General features: G+C 41.7%; 1 protein-coding gene across 1 annotated transcript; it reads right to left on the bottom strand.

The window, feature by feature from the left end:
• Positions 1-410: 410 nt before the first annotated feature.
• LOC146035597 (peroxisomal N(1)-acetyl-spermine/spermidine oxidase-like) lies at positions 411-23,386 on the bottom strand. Its single transcript, XM_083159135.1, has 7 exons — positions 23,048-23,386; positions 10,894-11,377; positions 10,075-10,268; positions 9,040-9,292; positions 8,754-8,866; positions 7,274-7,431; positions 411-581 (listed from the first exon to the last, which is right to left on the bottom strand). Exons 1-7 carry the CDS (start codon positions 23,304-23,306, stop codon positions 432-434), a joined length of 1,611 nt encoding a protein of 536 aa, XP_083015261.1. The 5' UTR covers positions 23,307-23,386; the 3' UTR covers positions 411-431.
• Between the last annotated feature and the right edge of the window lie 1,462 nt (positions 23,387-24,848).

Below are 24,848 nucleotides of genomic sequence, written 5' to 3'. Positions count from 1 at the left end.
GCCAACCTGGCCATCGGGCCCTCTGGCACTTGCCAGAAGTGCCTGATGGCCAGTCCGGCCCTGCCTTCTGGACTTGCAACTTGGTGGAACTCCTATGTATTACTGGTGCCTGTCCTTGTGTTTCCCTCCTACGTCCCTATAGATTGTAAGCTTGCAGCAGGGCCCTCTTACCTCCAAGTCTGTCTGTTGTTACCCAGTTTGTTTTATCACTGTCTACAATTGTAAAGCACAATGGAATCTACTGCGTTATATAAGAAACTGTAAATAAATCAATAAATTCCTTGATTTAAATACACTTATACCATAAAACAAGGTACATTTTTGGTTTAGTTATGCATTCGATTTTTTATTGGGGTATATTTATTTATTTTACTTAAACATGACTCAAATAATAGATTGAATAATTAGTGTAGATTGGTATTTGTTTTATTCTAGAGCTTGGCTTTGCTATTAGTAGCTCCCAGCCCTGGATATCTGCTAATCAGACGCTGCGCTTCTCTCCGGCCAGATATCAGAGCCCCATGCGTTGTAGAATAGAAATTTCGTTCTGTGGCTTCTCCAGCAAAAAGTACCTGCAAGGGCTGAACGAGACAGAAGAGAAAGATACATTAAGTATTTCAAAATTCATTTTAATTTTGTTTACTTATTAGCAAAAATGAATGTGGTTGTCTTGTGCATAGCATGTTTGGCGTGCTTTGTATAATTGATAAGAATATAGTCTTAGGGCTAAATTTACTAAAGGTTCTAAAAATGCAAAGTGGAGATGTTGTCCATCGCAACCAGAGTCAGGCTATCATTTCTCTGTTGCATCAAAGAAAATAATAAACAGGATCTGATTAATTGCTATGGGCAACATCCCCGGTTCTCACTTTTTTAACCTTTAGTAAATTTACCACTTTATCCTTGGGGTGCTGTGAAAAAAATTCTGATATGCTAGGGCAGACTGATTCAAGAGAGTATGGGAACCCCTAGTATGTGATCCTTGCAAGTCATCATACTGACAGCACTGGAGACTGCTCAGAATTTGGCAATACAACACTATATGGAACTAGTAATCCCGGTCGAAGCTAATGCTTCTAAAGCTAGTCTGCTGCCTTGTGATTGCCTCTGTGTTTGTGCATGTGCAAGAGAGAAAGAGATGTCGTTTCACTCGCTACCAACAGATGGCAGTGTTTCAGAGACAAAATACAGACACTATACCTATATATAATATATAGATGGGGGCGTGGCCTGACGAGCTGTGAAGAGGACGTGCGGGAGAGGAGCTCCTCCGTTACCTCATGCACAGCCTTTGCATGAGGTTCAAAATTACAGGCCCATTGCCCTTTTAAATACAGATGCTAAATTGTACGCTAAACTTATTGCCCAACGCCTCTGCCCTCTATTACCCTCGCTAATTAGTGCTGACCAAGTCGAGTTTGTCCCTGGGAGACAGGCCTCGGACAACACACGAAGAGCTTTTGTCATTATAGAATCTTGTAATGCTGAATGGGTCCCTGTATTAATCCTCTTCCTAGATGCAGAGAAATCTTTTGATAGATTGCGCTGAAAATATCTCTGGTCAATTTTGGAGCGCTTCGGCATCAGGGAAAGGATATTGGATTCCATATTAGCATTATATTCATCCCCTTCTGCTAAAGTGGCTGTGAACGGGTGTTTATCATCTGGGTTGATATCACAAATGGACCCAGGCAGGGCCGGTGCAAGGTTGCTCAGCACCCTAGGCAAACTGTTAGCCCAACCCCCCCCCCCCTCCTTCCCCCACCACCACCACCAAAATGTGGTCACGCCAGGCTATTATAGCATGTCCTGTTCCCAATGTTTAAAGGGCAAAATGAACCCTGCCCCTTTAGCAGTGCCCTGCTAAAAAAGCCGGCCTATGCTGTCATCATGTGTGCATCCAGCATCTTGGTTAATTAGTATGCGTGGTTGGCTAGGGAAGGGGGGGCTCCGATTATTTTGGTGGGGAGATTCTGTGATGCCCTAGGTCTGTAGATTATATAGCAATATTTAGAAGATATTCTGTTGGTACAGTGCAAAGACCAGGTTTTATATCGCCAATGAAATCCATTTTATCAAAGTTAATCCTATATTACAAACATTTAAATATATTTACTGTTGAACAAGATTCTATGGAACTAGGAAATCACTTGAATGTAATAGAATATGTTCTAGTCACTTAATGCAGACTACTCAGTGTCTTGTAGGAAAATCTCCACTGTATGGCTAATAAGAACGCTGGACACACAGTAGCTGCTGGGAGAGGACTGACAGGCACTGATTTGTACTGTAGCTTATGAGACATACACTGACCAGTGCTTGTGCAAAACTGAATGGCTCCAGACTCTGTGGTACTACACGTGCCAGCATGCAGCAAGCGGTCTCTACCTGTGTTACAGCAGGCAGGGGAGCAGCGGAGAGCTGTCACACACTGGCTCACCCTCCGTCCTGTGAGTGGCCCTGGTGCTGCGATGATGTCACGGTGCGCGCAGTTCAGACTTGGGATAAAGCAGCGTATACTGCTCCGGGCGGCAGCGAGCGCAGTGAGAGGAGAGGCAACTGCCTCAGAAACACAGCGCTCCCTGTCACTGCAGCACCACTGCTACTAGTCCCTTACCCACTGATACTAGCCCCTTACTACTGCCTAGAGCCCTGGGGAGGGGCAATAAATGCTACCCTGTCCTGCTAGAGCGCTAGGGACTTTCTTCACTGATGGTAGTGGCCCGGTCGGCTGGAATGGTTAATTGGCGGGCGGCTGTATCTGTCTTGGTCCGCATTGCTTCAAAAGAGCTCAGCATGGTGCCGCCCTCTAGTGGCCGGCGCCCTAGGCAAATGCCTTAAGCTGCCTAGTGGTGGCGCCGGCCCTGGACCCAGGCCATAGTTGCCTACCCTCCTGCATTCTGCAGAAGACTCCATGAAATAGCAGCAATCTCCCTCTCTCCCTCATTAGTCTAGCAATCTCCCTCATTTCACCTAGCCCATATTACACTGTTACATTTTTTGGGAAAAAAGGAATGAGAGATAGATACATTTACACTAAATCATCAGCACCATTTCCCAGCACTTAGTAAGTATAGTATCTCTTACTAACTGCTTTGGGGCTCATCTACATTTGGATGTAAGTCATTTTAAAAGATTCCTCTCAGATGTAGCAGTACACACCCATGCGTCTAGATGCCACGTTCACAATCTCTCTATATACAGTATGGAGCTAGACACACCCTAAGGTGGGTAGAGCATGACACGCCTCCTCAATGGGGCGCTGTGCAAAATACTACTACCAACTATAATCTCCCTGAAACTAGTTATCAAAAGTAGGCAAGGATGACCCAGGCAATGTTGTCCTCTCTTCCCACTTGTATTTGCATTAGCTATAGAGCCCCTGGCAGAGAGTATCCAATCCTCTGCTGAGATATTAGGACCTGTAATAGGCGGAATTTCTCATAAAATAAGCCTTTTTCGCTAATGATGTTCTGTTGTATTATGCAGCTGGCTTTATCTTTACCTTACTTACATTCTATTTTAGAGGACTACTCCAGGATCTCTTACTATAAGTTGAATACCTCCAAAACACGCTTTACCTTTTAATTTTTCAAGTGACGATGTTAAAGCTGTGAAAGACACCTATAAATATTCATGGCAAACTAAGTCTTTGAAATATTTAGGAGTATAGTTGGTAAATGATAGCGGCCTCTTGCAATGTAACTATATCCCCTTATTGCGGACATTTGAGACATTAACTAAACAATGTTTACTCCTACACAAAGTCTCCTGGTTAGACCAAGTGGCTGCAGCTAACATGATTTTACTCCCCAAACTTATGTTTCTTTTTCGTACGATCCCTTGATCTATTCCCAAAGCCCTCTACACCAAATGAAACAAAATTTTCTCTCACTATATATGGAAAGGAGCCAGACCTACAATATCTAGAAATGTCCTTATCCTTCCTAAATGTGAGGGTGGGGTTGCCTTTCCCGAAGGTTATCACAATGCCTGTCTTCTCAGGCAAGTTAGTGATTGGTTTAACATAGCTAACCCTAAACTTTGGGTAATAATTGAACATTCTTTTTCTCCCATACCCATGACACTGTAGATCTATTGTGTTTACCAGCAGACTTTTCCCTGATGCGTTCTGGTCCGGGTGAAGCGATGCGGGTGACCTTATGGGCATGACATAGGTTTGTCTCTTCTTGTGACGGATCGCTTTACCGGAGCCAAGACTTTCACTATTGACTAGAACTTCATTTATTCACAATTTATGCTTCGATTCTTGGATATCTAGGGGTCTTGTTAAACTTAGTGATATTTGTGACTCAGGGGGGTCATTAATTGCACTGCCCCACAATGGTTTCCGATCCAATAGAAAGATGGCAATTATATATCCACAAAGACCTTTCTTGGTCTACAGGCGTAATATAGATAACGCTCAGGCAGTGTTATTGTATTATTATGACCATACCTAACGAGCTAGTTATCCTGACTGGCAGTAGATGTTCAGAAGAGAGGAGCTCAAGCTCATCTGCTGGCTGCCGCCGCCAGATGATGCGCCATAGTTGGTATTCAAGCAGGGAGCGAGCTGTCCGTCTCTGCTCTGTGTAAGGAGCGTGCCGTCCGACCTTAGTAACTGTGCAGCGCACAGCCACCTTCAAATGTGGACTCGCCGGAAGGATAGGTGTAGCAGAGGAGTTACTGCGAAGTTGAAAGCTGGCGCACAGGTGCCGGTGGCCTCTATTGGAGTCAGGATAGGGTTCCCACAGGAGAGGAGAAATTGCCCAGGCCTCTTGACGCGTTTCTCCGCTATTGGCTTTTACAGCGGTTTCCTCAGAACTGAGGAAACCGCTGTAAAAGCCAATAGCTAAGAAACGCGTCAAGAGGCCTTGGCAATTTCTCCTCTCCTGTGGGAACCCTATCCTATTGTATCTATGCGCAAGAGTACATATACACATAGATATTCATTGTTTACACTTTGGTCCAAATCAGCAATTTTCCAGATTGCTATTGGGAGCAGCCTATTTCCATAATCATCCATTTGCCTTAATAGGCAGAGAGTAATATAATATAACTTACTATAATCTAATTTGCGCCTGATTTCCCCCCCCCCCCCTTTTTGTTAACATAAAATATGGCCTTCTACATCAAAATACTGATGTAGACAATGTTGTGTTATTGGTACCCTATATCACTTTTTTTGGTCCTGCCCGATGTGACAGTCTCTATGGTCTATTGTATTTGCACTTATTAATAAAGTTTTGATGGAAGATGTCTCTGTGGATCCTGTACTAGCCATTTTTAACTACCAACCTAGGTTGCTAGCCGTGGGTGATGCCTATCTGCTAGGTCATATCCTGATTTCCACGAAGGCAGCTATTGCTCAAGTCTGCATCGCTTCCTAGCCTTTCTATTATTATTTAAAGGATTCATAAACATTACATATATGAGACTCAAGGACGTGCGGTGAGGTAAATGGCTGAGGAGTCCCTGGCAAATACAAGAGCCAGATTTGCACACAATATATGAGCCCAGGGGTACATGCTGGCATTATACACATGTGCAGCAGTATATACTGCTGGAGAGTCACTGAGTTTTAATAAGAGATGTGCAGAAAAGGTAGCCAGGTGAGGCACGGCCTCACCTGCCATAGACTTTTTACTATAAAAATAGTTTTGAATATAAAAATGATTAGAATCATAAAAATAATATTTTTTATATATATTCTTCGTATTTTTTACATACTTTATATATTCAAAACTCCATCATATACGTTAGTATGACAGGAAAGGCTGTGCCTCACCCCACCGCATGCCACTGATGAGACTTATGATTGTACTTATCCCACTTCGGCCTCATCGCCACTGATGAAATGGTTTAAGTGGGGTGAATTAATGGATAAATGGGGACATTCCCTCCTTGGTACTGCACCTAGGGCGGGATGTACTAACGGGAAAATGCGGTAAAACACCCGTTTTGTATGCCCCTATGTATCAATACCCGTCCGCCCCGTTTTTGCAAGGGAGGGTATCGCCACCCTCTGGGTGGCGATACCCTATAGAAGCCTATGGGCTTCTTTCGCCGTCCAACGTCCGCGCGCCCACCCCCTCCCGTCCTCCTTTGATCTCCTCCTCCCCCTGGTGTCACAGCCGGCAGGACATCCGGCTTCAGGGGGGAGGAGGAGACACAGGGGGACGCTGGCAGCCGCCGGGAGGTGACGGAGACCCCCGCAGCCCACATCACAGGTATCGCAGGGGTCTCCGTTACCGCAGCCCGATGCTGGCCGCATATGTTAGTACATATGCGGTAGCATCGCGGCGGCTGCCGTGCGAAGGGCGGAGATGTATGTTGATACATCCCGCCCCTAGTGAGTTTGCTCTAACTTGATAATTTTGTCTCTTAATTTCTCCTTTTGTTTTCATGGCATGCGCCTGGCTCATCCTTCCCTTTCTATACTTCTCTTCTCCTTGCTCTCATTTCCTTCTGCCTATCGTCTTCCTTTTGTCAAGGAGGTATTCCCTTTTCTATGTTTCAGTCTCATACTCAGCAAATGGTCACGATGCAGTAGTTTAGGTGATCAATGTTTTGAATATATTTATTCATCTTCAGGATAATGTTATCCTGAAGAAAAATAAATATATTCGAAGCGTTGATCACCTAAACTACTGCATCGTGACCAGTTTTATTATTTGCTGAGTGCTGTATGAGAATTGCTATATACGTGTTCCTGACTGGGTCCATTAAAGAAAGCACCAGCTAAGGCTGCTTATACAACGTGAGTGCTTCTACACACAGATATATATATATATATATATATATATATATATATATATATATATATATATATAGGGTAATGCGGTCCGGCACTCTCTCCAATTGGTCAGCTGCCCCGGTGCCCATACAAACAATGGGATGCAGGAAGGAAGAGACTGGCACTCAAGGGTCTTTGTAAAAAGCAGTGTATTCACAGGAAAAACATCCAACGTTTCGGCGCTGCCCCGAAACGTTGGATGTTTTTCCTGTAAATACACTGCTTTTTACAAAGACCCTTGAGTGCCAGTCTCTTCCTTTATATATATATATATATATATAGAAAGAAAGAAAGAAAGAAAGAAAGAAATAAGAAAGAAAGAAAGAAAGAAAGAAAGAGAGAGAGAGAGAGAGAGTTCTGCCCAGGATGAAGAATGTCATAATATAAAAAAAAAAATTGTCAGCCAAGGTATGAACATGCCCAGTAATGCATGGTCCCAGTTCCTTTAGGCTATTGTTTCTCCATGTACATTACCTGTAGAGCATCTTTGTCTGTAGGCAGTGGTTTTGCTAGAATATCAATATCCTCCCCTGAGCTGCCCACTGCCACATGGCTGTAAGAGCCAACGGTATAAGGCTGGCTGTACCACTGTGAGCGCAGGATGCTGATTGGAGGGGGAAGGTTAGGGTTCCCTGTATGGAAGAAGAGAAATATTGCCATTTTTATCAATAACTTATTTTTCAGTGCTGTTGAACCATACCTCCCAACTGTCCCACTTATTGTGGGAATGTCGCGATTTTTTGGGACGTTCCTGCGTCCCTCCGGTGGCCGGCAGTGTCCCGCGGTGGGGGATGGGGGCAGTTGGGAGTCCCCCCTGTCACCCTGAATAGATCCTGTGTGCCACTGCTGGGATGTGTAGTTTCACAACAGCTGGACGGCCACAGTTTGGACATGCCTGGTCTCATTTGACATACCTAAGGTCGACACTACCAAAAGGTCGACACAAGCTTATGGTCGACATAGGGAAGGTCAACAGGTTGACATGAGTTTTTCATGATTACAAAAAAAAAAAAAAAAAAATGTTTTTTTTCATTCTTTACTATCCAAGTGGGAATATATTAGTGTAGCGGAGGGAGGCACTGTGCCTGAAGCATGGCAAGTGAAGCGGTACATATATATATATATATAATATATATATATATATATATATATATATATATATATATATATATATATATATATATATATATATATATACACGGTGTCCATATCGACGAACGATTACATAGACACCAAAAAATCATGAAAAACTCATATTGTCCTTTTGACCGTCGACCTTCCCTATGTCGAATATAAGCTTTTGTCCACCTTTTGGCAGTGTAGACCTAAGGTATGTTGACACTTTTTCCAGTGTCGACCTATTCACTGTCGACCATTATTCCTTGTGACCTAGTGACTGTTGACATAGACATTGTCAATAATCTATAGCGTATCCACTTTTACACTAATCTGCACTGTTCAGCAGAGGATTCTGTCGCCTAGTGTGGAGGGGAAAGGGGACGTTTTATTTAGGAGAGGCGTACACTCTACGACTCGGTATTCGGTAAGCCTCGGTAAGCCAAGTCAACCAGAATCAGGCCCAGTGTGTATAGTGCTTAAGGTGGACGAACAGCCAGGTAACCAGTGGTACAGGCAAAATATGGTGATAACAGGCAAAGGAGTAAAGTCAAGATGAGTCGGAACTAGTAATCAGACAATATCGGTCACTAAAGGCATCAGCACGGAGAGATGACCTATCAGAATAAGGCTTATATAGTCTTCAGAGTTGTTGACATCCTGATGTCAAAGGTCACCAGAAAGAATCTTTAGCTCACGCTGTATGCCCACTCCTCAAGAGACCCCTGAACAGGGAATGGTGGCCCAACACAAAGAAAAAAGCTGGAGAGATCAAAATGATAGGCAGAGGAAGGACAGAGGATATGACAAGAGGCAGGACACCTCCTAAATTCATTACCTGTGAACTGTCTCAGAAGAGCAGTCATTGTGGTGAGGACTTCTTCATCTGACAATGTCTCCATAAATTTAGACTCCTCTCCGGCTATGAATGCACACAGCACATGGCCAGGCCTGGACACAGAAGGCATGGTAGGAAGAAAAACAGAACGTTACAGATATTAACTCACCCATGCAAGGTAATTAACTTACTTACGTAACAGGTTTATATTAGTCAGTAATATAGCATAAGCTCAAGCAATAAAATGAACTTAAGTAAATTGTCCAACAAGTGGTGTCTGACTTACTGTTCTGGTGGCGCAAGGACCACAAATTCAAACAGTTTTTTCACCCAGTTTTGCCTCAGGTCCTTCTGGGTCTCAGTAAGGGAATCCCCTTCCCACGCCAGCATAATACTCGTGCAGTTTGGGTCCCAGAAGGGTTTTTCAAATTCCAGCAGAATCTTATTAACGGCTCCAAATCCTAAATTCTTAATTGCTTTAATTTTACTTAGTGGCAGAGAAGGACTCAGGAAATCCGTGACTCGCTTCTTCAGGAATCCTGTAACAAGACAAACATCTAGTCTGGCTGGTGCAAATACTACAGAAGCCTATGGGCTTCTTACCTCAGCGCTGTGTGGGGGATCCGTCCCAGCATGCCCCGCGGCCAGACCCAGTGCTCTGCGCATGTGCAGAAGGGCTCTCGGGTCTCATACCTGGAAGTCCAGCGCCAGAGCAGCATAGCAAGATACAGCTCTTATCCTAAGAGCTGTCCCTTACGTTATGAATCGCATATGTTAGAGCGTATGCGATTATTAAGAATGCGAAGGCTGGTGATGTGCGGTGATGTAGAGTGGCGGATGTTAGAATATACCGCCCTGTGTTATTTAATAAACTGGCCACACCTCCATTAAGAGGAAAAAACAGGCCCTCTAGCCATAGGTCTTGCCTACTAATTTCGGATGTGCAAATTGCTTTGATCATGCTAATGCATGAATCCACCAGTGTATGCCAAACATCCATGCATCCACATGTAGATCACCATGCCCCCACTGTTTCCCCACTCATACCTTCAACTGCCAACATTGTATCTGGACTTGCAAAAGATCTGTTTGAAACAGGTGTCCCACCTGCATGCCTAGGTCTGCATGCAGGTGTCTGCATGCTATGGAAGTTGGCTTAAGCCCCATACACACTAGGCAATATTGTTAACAATATCACTCAGAATCAGGTTCTAAGTCAGCAATCCATAGCTTATAGGTAGGTAAATGAGAAAGGTGTTTGATTACTTATAAACAGCAAATATCACACACATTACTGTTACCTATGGGACCATAATGTTACCTAAAGGAACAGTGACAATGACGTGATCAGCCACAAAGGTGTTTCCATCCTCACACTGCACCTGTACAGGATACACATGAGAGTCGCTGCCTTGGTAGGATCCATTCCAGTGGATGTTCTTCACTGCATGGTTCAGTAACACAGTGTCATTGGGTAGCTGTGCTTTAATGTGGTCCACAAGGCTTGAAAAACCCCTAAAAGTATGAAAAAACCCTGTAAGACAAATGCGGGACAAGGCACGTGTATAGCCACAAGTAATGCAAACACGGTGGTGGGAAAGATGCTGAAACAAATGGGAGGAGGCTGACCGACACAGGGGAGATCAGACAATGGCTGGAAATTGAGAGTCACAGGGGAAAAGGAAGATATATTGATTCAGACCCATTCTCAGGGCTGCCAATTATTAAACAACTTTACATGCGCTCGGTACACAGTGCGGATGCATGGGATCCCTCTGTGAATAATGCCAGCAATTGCGCCATTCGCAAGATGATTGACAGCCGGTGGCCATTTCTGAGCAGCAACCTGGTGTTTTCGGGGAGTGCCCCGGAAAACTCAGCCAGCTCCCGGCCATCGGGAGAGAGGGCCGCTGACATCATCAGCGTTCTCCATCTCCCCATGACCATGCTTGCTTGGCGGCTGCAGAAATGAGTAAATCCATGCGATGGTGAGGGATTGAGAAAAGGATTTCCCGTTATTGTGCATGGCCACAAATGCATTTGGTGGGGAGCCACTCTGGCAGGGTGTCGTTCACGCGATCACTGGGATTCGAATATTTGCAGGCCGACGATGAGGTCTGAATTTTTTTATTTTACTTACTTGGGAAAGGTACAATCCAGCCCTGGAAGTGTTATATACTCCCCAAAGGGACAAAGTGCCACATGGTCCATACTATGGGTTCCTGTGATGCTGCACTCCATATCGAGCATTCCCTTCAAAAAAGCCATATTAATGCCAACTGATGCTTTATCCCAATCCTGTGAGCTGCGGGCAATCTCTTGTTGTATGAAACCCCCCACGCTGGCATCTGGATCACAATCGATTTCTGAGACATTTCGTGCTTTCTCCAGCCAGGACGAGTATGAATTGCTGATGTTCAGGAACACTTCTTGGCTAATCTGTTTTCCAGAGCTACTGTAGATAACTGGGATGTAGGAAGGGTGGCCGTCCAATTCTACTTTCTGGTTCTCCTCAAGCAAAGCATCAGGGCTTAAAAGGCCAAACTTGGCTGCCAGCTGGAAGACGGGATTTCCCGGAGATGGTCCATGGATCCACTGTGCACCGACCTCAGCCAGGCCCTTTGCTGAGATACAAAATGATGCCTTAACATTGTACTGCTAAACAAAACTATACTTATTGTATTCCGCAACCCAACACGATCACAAAACTAGTATCAACAGGTCGGCCAAGGAAAGAATATGCCCAAATATAATTAACTCTTGTTACTATCATTAGTAGTAAGGAATGTTTCTTAAATAATAACATAGCTCCTACAGTGCAAATGATATTTTGCTTGTCCATGTGCTCTTTTTCTATGAATATTTTGAGAAACACACTTGAATTTTGCATAAAAAATGATAGCTAACATACCCCAAACTTACCCTGTGGCAGATCTGGAGGGGGGGGGAGGATCATGGCAATCAGAACCATGTAGCACCTCCATCGCTCTTAATACCGCTGAGGACTCTAGCAGTGCAGCAAAGCATTGGTGTGCAGCATATCAATGCAGGGAGAGAACAGAGACTGCAGTAGGAAGTGTAATAGGGGACTAATTGCCCTGATCACTCTCCCCCCCCCCCCCCCCCCCCCCCCCCAATGGATCCGCAACTGAGCGTTGCCTAGCTTCTGCTGCATGAATGGAGATAGAGTGGAATAGGGAGGTTGGATTGCAGACTAATGCAATACATGTCAACACCACTGCTCAGGCATTCATCCTCTGGCAGTAGTACACATTGGATCACTTAGTTAGGTAAATGTCGCCAGTCAACCCCTGCCTACTTTCATAGGTTTTATCAATATATTGAATTAAGCAGGTTTGCAGCTGTTCATTTACATGACATATTGCTGAATGTGAAATATTAACGTCAAATCTAACTTTCCTGACGTAAAAACTACATTATCTCAATGTCAATAACAGATGGGCTTATGCATCAAAGTGACTGAGGTGGACAACATGGCATTGGTGCTACTTTTTGTGGTTTGCATCTCTTGAATTAAAAGGTGTGCCTTTCTCCCTCTATTTCCTTAGTGATTTATTTTACACACAAGAAGAGGCTAGACGTCCATAGGTGATGCAAAAGGCTGAAATACATGCACGCCAGTTGGTTAGCAGGTCGAAAAGAAGTAAACATCCAAAGTATGCCACCAAAAGGACTGGCCCACTAAGAAGATTCAATTGGTGAAAATGGGAATATTACATAACAGAGCAAAGGTTGGGGATCCTAAGACTGGCCATTCGATAGTGGTGATAAAAGCAACATGTTGGGGAAGTCTCTGTCACTTAGTATGTATAATAAAAGATCTACAAAGGAAATCTACATCTTGTACATAGTAGTAGTAGTAGTAGTACGTTTATTTATAAGGTGCCACAAAGTGTCCGCAGCCCCGTACATAGCATACCAACATACCATAGTTGCTTTATGCTGTGTGTGTGTGTGTGTGTATATGTATATATATATATATATATATATATATATATATATATATATATATATATATATATATATATATATATATATATATATATATATATATATATATATATATATATAGAAAAAGGGGGTACTGTATAGCGCGTCTACCCAGAAAGTTCTGATTCATAACAGTCCAATAAGGATTTGTAGCGAAGAGTCTTCTTCAAATATCACAGTCCTGTGTATAGGTGGCTGCTAAGTTTCTCCGTAAGGCGTTTGTTGTGACGTCTCAAATGTGAACTGGAAAAAAAGGGGCGAGAAACAGCGCTCTCTAGTGTGATATCTGGGTTTCCAAATTTTTGGTGAATAAATGATTATGCGTACCGTGAGGAAGGTAATAAAGTGCCCATCAATATATGATGTTAGGAACTCCTGTCCTTGGGTTTACCAGGATATTGCCCAGAAATCAATTCAGCCTTTCAGCAATAGTGTCCCATGGATTCATACAGGGTCCAAAACCATCAGTGCCACGTGATAGATATAAATATAAGGAAGAAACTCCAATTATAATTTAAAAGGAGTTTATTTTTCAAAAGTGTACAAAGTAAACATAAAACAAAAAAATAGCTTACATGAAGGTGCTGTAATAGAACACAGACCGCTCTCAACGCGTTTCGTCGCTTACTGCCTGTCAAAACGGCTGGACTTCATCAGGAGAGTATAATAACCTATGCCAAAGAAGGTGTATATATAGTGTGGCTAATTAAAAAAATCCTAAACAGAGGTGAAACTTCCGGGTTCGGAAACCCGCATGACTGCGCATTATAATCTCGCGCAGCTTCCTTGTGAGCACTCGCAGTTGTAATTACATAGACGTTAGCATCTCCCGTAAGACCGTAGTGTCACGGCTATGGGAGTGAACCGCGCATGTGCGAGGTTCCCATTAGCCCGCAGTGTCGCGGCTGTAGGAATATTTGACAAGGGTGCGAGACTTCTCTTCTCAGAGAAGTCTCGCACCCACTGCGGGCTAATGGGAACCTCGCACATGCGCGGTTCACTCCCATAGCCGTGACACTACGGGCTTACTGGAGATGCTAACGTCTATGTAATTACAACTGCGAGTGCTCACAAGGAAGCTGCGCGAGATTATAATAATCTCGCGCATGCACAGTCATGCGGGTTTCCGAACCCGGAAGTTTCACCTCTGTTTAGGATTTTTTTAATTAGCCACACTATATATGCACCTTCTTTGGCATAGGTTATTATACTCTCCTGATGAAGTCCAGCCGTTTTGACAGGCAGTAAGCGACGAAACGCGTTGAGAGCGGTCTGTGTTCTATTACAGCACCTTCATGTAAGCTATTTTTTTGTTTTATGTTCACTTTGTACACTTTTGAAAAATAAACTCCTTTTAAATTATAATTGGAGTTTCTTCCTTATATTTATATCTATCACGTGGCACTGATGGTTTTGGACCCTGTATGAATCCATGGGACACTATTGCTGAAAGGCTGAATTGATTTCCGGGCAATATCCTGGTAAACCCAAGGACAGGAGTTCCTAACATCATATATTGATGGGCACCTTATTACCTTCCTCACGGTACGCATAATCATTTACTCACCAAAAATTTGGAAACCCAGATATCACACTAGAGAGCGCTGTTTCTCGCCCCTTTTTTTCCTATATATATATATATATATATATATATATATATATATATATATATATGCAACAAAGGGTATCCTTATAGCGCTGATTTTCTGTAGAACAAAATATCGTCCAAGAGATTTTGTTCAGGCTTGTGCTGCTCTCCTAGATAGGGCTCTCTGTGTTATTGTGATATAACACGTGTACTCTTGTGAGTGCTTTTATTCTATCAGTAAAGGATTGTTGTTTTAAATCTAAAAATACTACACTATGGTGCTCCTCCTTTCTTTCTATATATATATATATATATATATATATATATATATATTATATATATATATATATATATATATATATATATATATATATATATATATAGCGATCCAAGGTGTCCGGCACAGCCTCCTACGTGGGATACTGCATGGGTGCCTGCATGTGAAAGTAGGTAGACTTGGAGAGAAGATGCGGCACACCATTCACGTACAAAACGATTCTTTAATGCAACGTTTCAATGCCTAGTATGGCATTTTCCTCAGGCTTAAAACAAACATACATAAGATGTTCATGTATGTTTGTTTTAAGCCTGAGGAAAATGCCATACTAGGCATTGAAACGTTGCATTAAAGAATCGTTTTGTACGTGAATGGTGTGCCGCATCTTCTCTCCAAGTATATATATATATATATATATATATATATATATATATAAAACACAAAGTGACCCCAAGAGCGCCCAGTACACAAAGCAGCTTCTCTACAAATCCCCCCTGTTAGTGGGAGATATAACACAGACAAAGACAAAGAGAGAGTAGAGAGCGCTATATATTCTCCACCAGCTATAAGTAAAATCACCACTATGATTTGTGGTGTGAATAACCAATCCAATTACAATGTGATAGAAATTCAATAATAAAACAATTTTATTAAAACATATTTTTCATTGTTCACATCTGGATTTCATCTTAGGATATGATTTCAACAGCCCAACGCGTTTCGTCTTAAAAAAGACTTCATCAGGGGTTTGATTACACTGTAGATGGTAGAGATCATAATATGTTGTAAATAGTGCAGAAAATCAATATGACCATTTACAAATAATTAATTAATCTGGTACATACCAAAAGTTGTACATCAACAATTGTGCAGAAAGAATATCCTTAGAATAGAAGGTTGGTCCGAGGTTTTATAATCTAAAATAAGTTATTCGACAGATAATTAGGCACAACTGTGTGTCCAACTATAGAAGATGAGCACTTAAAATAACATAGTCGAGGATGAGGAGAGAGAGGTGGAAAGGAAATGGTAAGGAGATTCAAAATTACATACCTATAGTGTGGTATGGTATCGTGACCCTCGCACGTAGATATAAATTAGGCTGGGAGGTAAGTCCACAGTGATCCTTAGGTTGTGGATGTTATAAATCCAAAAAATACCTATAAGGAGTGAACCACACCTATCAGTATAGGGTGACTCAGAAATAAGATAAAGACAGAGTGGTGAAGCCTTGTTGTACATACCAGATGTTAGCAAGGACAGACTGACCAGATGGTCAATAATCAGTTAGGGTTCACAACCCAGTAACGTTCTTGTCCAAAAGATAACCCAATGTGGTAAAATGTCTATAAAAAAAGGTATATGTGTGTATGTGACATTCGTACATACATAAATTCTACATAATACATTAAAATCATTACATTGTAAGGGCGATGTCATAACAGCCAGTAGAACTCCTGGGCTAAGTTATGAATAACTAGCAAATATCACATGAGTTGTTAACAGTAATGATATGTCCATGAACAATAGATGTCATTCATTCGGCAAATACAGCAGTTACTGTGGTGCTTATTGGCAATAAACCAAGTAAGCACTGTTCAACAACAGCAGCAGCCATATGGCAAACTAAATGCACAGATGTCAAGAATTTAACACATAGCACAGGTTTTTTTTAGCAGTATAGACAATCTGATGCATAGCACAGATGCACAGATGTCATTAATTTAACACATAGCACAGGGCTTTTAGCAGTATAGACAATCTAATAATAGCGCAGGTGTTTATAACGGTACATAGTTATATTGGCACATCAAGAAAATAAACAATGACAAGTAGTATGTGATGGAATCCATCCCAAAGACACCTTACCTGTAGAGTGGTAGCTAGCAGGAACTCCCGACAGCCAGAATGATACTGAGCTGTCCTGGCGTCTATAAATACCTAGAGCCAGTGAGGTCATATCCGGTTCCCAAATTAACAACATATAACGTGAGGGGTTTAATTAAGGAGCGAGACAACTACAGATGCTCCTCACAAAGTGTGTGAGTGACACATCTAATGTACATAAGCGGACTGGTGAGGGGTTACTTACTCTAATCCATAGTTAGCGTTCCCATACTTCCGTGGGTTAACTTCCGCTTCCTATCAATGTAACGGGACCTGCGTTCCAAATGAACGTCACGTCTGTGTGATGGATAGAGCTTGCGTTTCAAAAGGTGGGTCAGTCATTTCTCCTGTAGGAGATTGGCTGCCCATATGACACGCTGCTCCAATCAGCGCGTCTGTCAGTTCTCCTGTGGGAGACGTGCCGCCCTTATAGCGCGCTACCAGAAAGATGAAACCTGGCATTTGATAGCAGTTCCAACTGCTAGATATACAAAAACGTAAAGTGATAGGGGATTCTATACACAGAGACATCAAATATAGTTTATAATAAAGTGTACAAAAAAATGAATGAAAAAATGAATGAATGAAGTGTACAAAAGATAAAAAATAAAAATAGTGTGAGTTTGTCAATTCTCTCGTAAGAGATTGGCTGCCTCGTATAGCGCGTTGCACCAATCAGCGTGCTTATGGCTAAAGTTAATGGTGTATGCATTCTACTAACTAGACAGATATTATAGATGAATACATGGGGTTCCATTAATAGGGGACCCTGATAAACGTTTAACGCATACAGAGAGGGGTATGATGGGTTAATAGTGATTATATTAAGTGAACTAGTTTCTATAAAGCATGTGTGTGGTGCTCAACTACAGGAACACCTATTGGTGAAATTCTAAATATTAAACACTTAAGGAAGTGTTGTGTGTAAGGGTCTCATTGTATAACCTTTTCAAAAAAGGGTACAATTGGGACAATGTGGTTTAGGTTGACCCTTGGGATGGATTGATCTTACAATAATCTTACATTAATCCATATACATAATTGTGCCAATATTATATGGGTTATACAGTATTACAAAATTCGATGTGCCCATAGAATGTGAATAATATGGAGAGTAGACATTAAATAGGATCCCCTATTTGAAACAAGAGAAAAAAAAAAAAAAACAGCCAGATAGAGTGATGAGAGATGCTTATAAACGTGACACATATATTCAGCCCAGAAAGGAAGCAATATCTATGCTCTCATTCAGACCCCTTGGGGAGAGTATATTAAGGGTATAGATCCAGAAGGTTTCCTGTTTCGATAGTTTAAGATCCCTGTCTCCTCCTCTGGGGTCTTGTTCAATTACTTCAAGGACTGTAAACATGAAGTTTTTAATGTCGACCTTGGATTCATGCATCTCCTTAAAATGTCTCGGGACACTATGAATGTCCAATTTGTGTTTGATGTTACGGATATAGGAGCATATCCGTAACATCAAACACAAATTGGACATTCATAGTGTCCCGAGACATTTTAAGGAGATGCATGAATCCAAGGTCGACATTAAAAACTTCATGTTTAAAGTCCTTGAAGTAATTGAACAAGACCCCAGAGGAGGAGACAGGGATCTTAAACTATCGAAACAGGAAACCTTCTGGATCTATACCCTTAATATACTCTCCCCAAGGGGTCTGAATGAGAGCATAGATATTGCTTCCTTTCTGGGCTGAATATATGTGTCACGTTTATAAGCATCTCTCATCACTCTATCTGGCTGTTTTGTTTTTTTTTTCTCTTGTTTCAAATAGGGGATCCTATTTAATGTCTACTCTCCATATTATTCACATTCTATGGGCACATCGAATTTTGTAATACTGTATAACCCATATAATATTGGCACAATTATGTATATGGATTAATGTAAGATTATTGTAAGATCAATCCATCCCAAGGGTCAACCTAAACCACATTGTCCCAATTGTACCCTTTTTTGAAAAGGTTATACAATGAGACCCTTACACACAACACTTCCTTAAGTGTTTAATATTTAGAATTTCACCAATAGGTGTTCCTGTAGTTGAGCACCACACACATGCTTTATAGAAACTAGTTCACTTAATATAATCACTATTAACCCATCATACCCCTCTCTGTATGCGTTAAACGTTTATCAGGGTCCCCTATTAATGGAATCCCATGTATTCATCTATAATATCTGTCTAGTTAGTAGAATGCATACACCATTAACTTTAGCCATAAGCACGCCGATTGGTGCAACGCGCTATACGAGGCAGCCAATCTCTTACGAGAGAATTGACAAACTCACACTATTTTTATTTTTTATCTTTTGTACACTTCATTCATTCATTTTTTCATTCATTTTTTTGTACACTTTATTATAAACTATATTTGATGTCTCTGTGTATAGAATCCCCTATCACTTTACGTTTTTGTATATCTAGCAGTTGGAACTGCTATCAAATGCCAGGTTTCATCTTTCTGGTAGCGCGCTATAAGGGCGGCACGTCTCCCACAGGAGAACTGACAGACGCGCTGATTGGAGCAGCGTGTCATATGGGCAGCCAATCTCCTACAGGAGAAATGACTGACCCACCTTTTGAAACGCAAGCTCTATCCATCACACAGACGTGACGTTCATTTGGAACGCAGGTCCCGTTACATTGATAGGAAGCGGAAGTTAACCCACGGAAGTATGGGAACGCTAACTATGGATTAGAGTAAGTAACCCCTCACCAGTCCGCTTATGTACATTAGATGTGTCACTCACACACTTTGTGAGGAGCATCTGTAGTTGTCTCGCTCCTTAATTAAACCCCTCACGTTATATGTTGTTAATTTGGGAACCGGATATGACCTCACTGGCTCTAGGTATTTATAGACGCCAGGACAGCTCAGTATCATTCTGGCTGTCGGGAGTTCCTGCTAGCTACCACTCTACAGGTAAGGTGTCTTTGGGATGGATTCCATCACATACTACTTGTCATTGTTTATTTTCTTGATGTGCCAATATAACTATGTACCGTTATAAACACCTGCGCTATTATTAGATTGTCTATACTGCTAAAAGCCCTGTGCTATGTGTTAAATTAATGACATCTGTGCATCTGTGCTATGCATCAGATTGTCTATACTGCTAAAAAACCCTGTGCTATGTGTTAAATTCTTGACATCTGTGCATTTAGTTTGCCATATGGCTGCTGCTGTTGTTGAACAGTGCTTACTTGGTTTATTGCCAATAAGCACCACAGTACCTGCTGTATTTGCCGAATGAATGACATCTATTGTTCATGGACATATCATTACTGTTAATAACTCATGTGATATTTGCTAGTTATTCATAACTTAGCCCAGGAGTTCTACTGGCTGTTATGACATCGCCCTTACAATGTAATGATTTTAATGTATTATGTAGAATTTATGTATGTACGAATGTCACATATACACATATACCTTTTTTTATAGACATTTTACCACATTGGGTTATCTTTTGGACAAGAACGTTACTGGGTTGTGAACCCTAACTGATTATTGACCATCTGGTCAGTCTGTCCTTGCTAACATCTGGTATGTACAACAAGGCTTCACCACTCTGTCTTTATCTTATTTCTGAGTCACCCTATACTGATAGGTGTGGTTCACTCCTTATAGGTATTTTTTGGATTTATAACATCCACAATCTAAGGATCACTGTGGACTTACCTCCCAGCCTAATTTATATCTACGTGCGAGGGTCACGATACCATACCACACTATAGGTATGTAATTTTGAATCTCCTTACCATTTCCTTTCCACCTCTCTCTCCTCATCCTCGACTATGTTATTTTAAGTGCTCATCTTCTATAGTTGGACACACTGTTGTGCCTAATTATCTGTCGAATAACTTATTTTAGATTATAAAACCTCGGACCAACCTTCTATTCTAAGGATATTCTTTCTGCACAATTGTTGATGTACAACTTTTGGTATGTACCAGATTAATTAATTAGTTGTAAATGGTCATATTGATTTTCTGCACTATTTACAACATATTATGATCTCTACCATCTACAGTGTAATCAAACCCCTGATGAAGTCTTTTTTAAGACGAAACGCGTTGGGCTGTTGAAATCATATCCTAAGATGAAATCCAGATGTGAACAATGAAAAATATGTTTTAATAAAATTGTTTTATTATTGAATTTCTATCACATTGTAATTGGATTGGTTATTCACACCACAAATCATAGTGGTGATTTTACTTATAGCTGGTGGAGAATATATAGCGCTCTCTACTCTCTCTTTGTCATATATATATATATATATATATATATATATATATATATATATATATATATATATATATATATATATATATATATATATATATATATATATATATATATATATATATATATATATATATATATATATATATATATATATATATATATATATATATATATATATATATATTGCAGAGGGTGCTGCTTTCTTCTTGCTATAGCTCCATTTATTTAAACAGCACAATGGGACTGAATCATGTGTGGGTGTAGTAAGCATGGCTGCTGCTTCCTGGAAAGCAGCACAGATACTTACTTATGGTAAGGCAGCAGTAGGCGTCTTGTGTAAGTAGATGCCTCAGGCATACATGTGTGAACCACTGCTACATCCAAAGACGCAGCATGGGATCACTATGTGACACTATCGGCAGGCCGAGTAAGTTCTAGGATTCTTTAGATCCAGCTCGAGACCCTAGGTATGAGCTGATATGTTGTTAGCACGGGTGCCGGACGGGATCCCGACAGTCATTAACCCGACGTCGGGATCCCGACTGTTAAAACACTGACGGCCGGGTTCCCGACGGCCGGCGGCTATTTTCCCTCGTGGGGGTCCATGACCCCCATAGAGGGAGAATAGAATAGGTGGTGAGCGTAGCTCGCTACCGTGCCCGCAGCGTGGTGAGCGCAGCGAGCCAACAAGGGGCTTTGTTGCGCTGGCCACGCTGTCTGAGGCCAGGCAGTCGGGATCCCGACGTCGGGATAATGACTGTCGGGATCCCGACTGTCGGTGACTCATACCACACCCGTTAGCGCTGTCTGCTTATATGGCTACCCAGCAACTTCCTAGGAATGGCCACAGGTGTTACCCATCAGTGTCTGCCATCCGTGGTACCATTGATGAGTAATTGATCATGTGAAACCATTTAAAAGGCAACTATCAATGGTTTTACCCACTGATGGTCACCCTTGCTTTACAATGCATTAGGCTGTGGGCAAGTGAAAGCCCAGGGGCAGAACTTCATGGAAGTGTTGGTGACAGAGCTAATGCATTGGGGGGGAAATATATATATATATTTGTTGCTTGTGTTTCAACGGTGGGAACCCATCAATGGAATAATTATTCAACATTAGTAAAAGACCATTAATGATTTTGAATCCTTGATGATCGATGGCCATCACTACACCATTCTCGCTGTGGCACCTTATTCAGCTGTGTACCGGCGTAATGGTCCGGCCAGCTGTGTCTATAATGTTATAATCACTGCTGCTAATAGTCCATTTATGCTACCACAGAAATCTCGTCACACCATACCAATAGTTCTACACCCACCTCCCCCCCCCCTCATTTACCCAATCTCAGTTCTCATCTCCCACCTGTGTATCTTGCATATATACATTTGCATTATTATAAATTGCCGCAAGACAATGGGGGACACTCTACAACCCAGCTCTTATGTACGCCTTTCACATCGTACAAACATCCTGGGTCTGAGTCGCTCCCGGGACTGACTCATGTCCAAATCCTGGGTGGAAAGGGTAACACATTCATTTTTGTAGAATAACATATAGTATACAGTAATTTCACTGTATAGCCTAATAGTACTGTAGGTACTTATGTAGTATCTGGACGCCCGATTATCGCATCCGACTAAATCGCATGCGATGCGATGGACCCGATTTTCCATAGGATTCTATGGGAAAAAGGGTCCTTTTCATTTCCCCACTATCCAACTACGCATGGAGTTGGATATAAACCTGTGGCGAGCGTAGCGAGCCACCGAGCCCGAAGCGTGGCGAGCGCAGCGAGCCCCGCGAGGGGCAGCGGATTCATTAAAAAGTATTCCGCCTGCGCTCGCCACGCTTCGGGCTCGGTGGCTCGCTACGCTCGCCACAGGTTTATATCCAACTCCATGCGTAGTTGGATAGTGGGGAAATGAAAAGGACCCTTTTTCCCATAGAATCCTATGTTAAAATGACTGTTAAAATGACTCAGTCCATTTTAACATTGAATCCTATGGAAAAATCGGGTCCATCGCATCGCATGCGATGTGATGCGATGGACCCGATTTTTTAATCGGGCGTCCAGATACTACATAAGTACCGTACTGTATTACCAAATTATTTGATCCCTGGCTGTTATTGCAATTTACAACAAGACAATAGGAACCTATGGCCGCTCTGCACCTCATGCAATCACTTTATGTGGCAGAATTCATATATATCCTGTAGCCGCGTTGCATGCATAGCCTAATTGTAATGTATTACCGAATTTCTGTGTCCGGATACGGCCTCCTGTCCTCCCAGTAGCCTCCAGGATCTTTACGTTTTGGAAGCCATGTTTGTGCAGCTTCTCAGCAGCTGTGAGTCCAGAGATACCAGATCCAATGATCAGTACGACAGGACCCCCAGAATCCATGGACTCAGGTTTTGCAGATACCACAGAGGGATAGTTCGAAGTCTGAACTATAGAGACCATGAGGATGAGGAGAAATCGGGCCCCAGAACTGTCCCGGTGTATTTGCATGTTGTCTACTTTTCTTCTTCTAGAAACACAGTAGATATGACTAAAATACAAAGCAAGAGCCTCTTGTAAGCTATTTTCCTTTAGCTTTAGCCCAACCCAATGAATAGAAGCCAAATATATGTGTGCAAACACTGACACAGTGCAAAGTCTTGCAGATGTGCTATGTTAGACAAAACAAATAGCTAAAAAAATTGTGCAATTGTTCCAGATACATTAACACTACAAGGATAGATTTATAATGCTGTTGCTGTGTCCACAAGTTACATATTAAATAATACATTAAAATGTTTTGGTTTCTTTCAATCCACTGGAATCCCCACCGTCATCATGGGTGATTTCCGATCCTCAATGATAAACCATTTTTTCCTTCTGCCTCCAAAACTACTACCACATCCTTTTAGAGACATTACCTTCTTAAAATAAAGATTTTAATTTATAACACGATGAAAATGGGATGGGTTATGATATGCAAAGAATCCAGTTATATGAATTGGAAACATTTACCTGTGCATTGAAATTCATAAACTTCTTGTCCAGCATATTCGGAGACTCAAAATCCCGCAGTACTATGGGGTTTATTCTAGTCCATTCTTTCTGACAAAATCCTTCTTAGATGGACAAAACCATGGGGTTTATTCTACTTCATTCTTTCTGACAAAATCCTTCTTAGATGGAAAAAACCATGTGCACTGCAGGGGGGCAGATGTAACATGTGCAGAGAGAATTAGATTTGGGTGAGTTATTTTGTTTCTGTGCAGGTAAATACTGACTGCATGATTTTACACTTCAATATAGATCTCACTTTGAAGAAAAACCCCACCCAATTCTAACTCTCTCTGCACAAGTTACATCTGCCCCCCTGCAGTGCACATGGTTTTGTCCATCTAAGAAGGATTTTGTCAGAAAGAATGAACTAGAATAAACCCCTATATCCGGATGCTCTCTTGTTATGTCCACCACTAAGCCATCTATAATAACCAGTGTTCAAGGACATTGGCTTACTCTGTGGAAGTAGAAACAACACTACCAATGTTACATGCAAATTTTATATTAAGCACCTTACAGGAAGTCAAGACTGGATATACAGTAAATAAACCTGTACCGTTTACTTACGGTACACTGAAAATACTTTGTATGTCTGGATGTTCTCTATTAGGAGATCAAGGGAAACGCAGCTGGATCTGACATATCGTAAAGCACAAAAAATATTCATAACTTTTTCATTGATGAGGGAAACCATGTGGCTCTCCACATCGATGGTAAAAGTAATTTACATTGGTCATATACCATTGATGATATTGAATCACCATTGGACGATGGTCATTTCTAGTAGGGATGCCCATTGTCACTCATCTTTGTTCACCATCAATGGCAATAGTGTAACCAGCCATCAATAATAGCATGTTATGATGATGACTATTGATGATCATGCTTTTTGACTAATTGAAACCATCGTTGGACACCCTAAACCCAGGGGGGAGTCAAAGTGTGCACCACAACCACAGACTTACAGTTAGCAGGGTGCCCGTTATGTAGTCTGCG

Source organism: Crinia signifera, chromosome 9, assembly GCF_055691185.1.
Source record: "Crinia signifera chromosome 9, ASM5569118v1, whole genome shotgun sequence".
Classification (NCBI taxonomy): Eukaryota; Metazoa; Chordata; class Amphibia; order Anura; family Myobatrachidae; genus Crinia; species Crinia signifera.
The sequence above is the reverse complement of the archived record's forward strand: the minus strand, read 5'-3'. Positions and strand labels throughout refer to the sequence as shown.

Coding starts and splice junctions, on each gene's coding strand:
- LOC146035597 (XM_083159135.1), bottom strand. CDS start 23,306: ATGCAAATACACCGGGACAGTTCTGGGGCCCGATTTCTCCTCATCCTC. Junction 11,378..23,047: donor TATCCGGACACAGAAATTCG/GTAATACATTAC, acceptor TTTGTATCTCAG/CAAAGGGCCTGGCTGAGGTC. Junction 582..7,273: donor CAGACAAAGATGCTCTACAG/GTAATGTACATG, acceptor TGTCTCGTTCAG/CCCTTGCAGGTACTTTTTGC.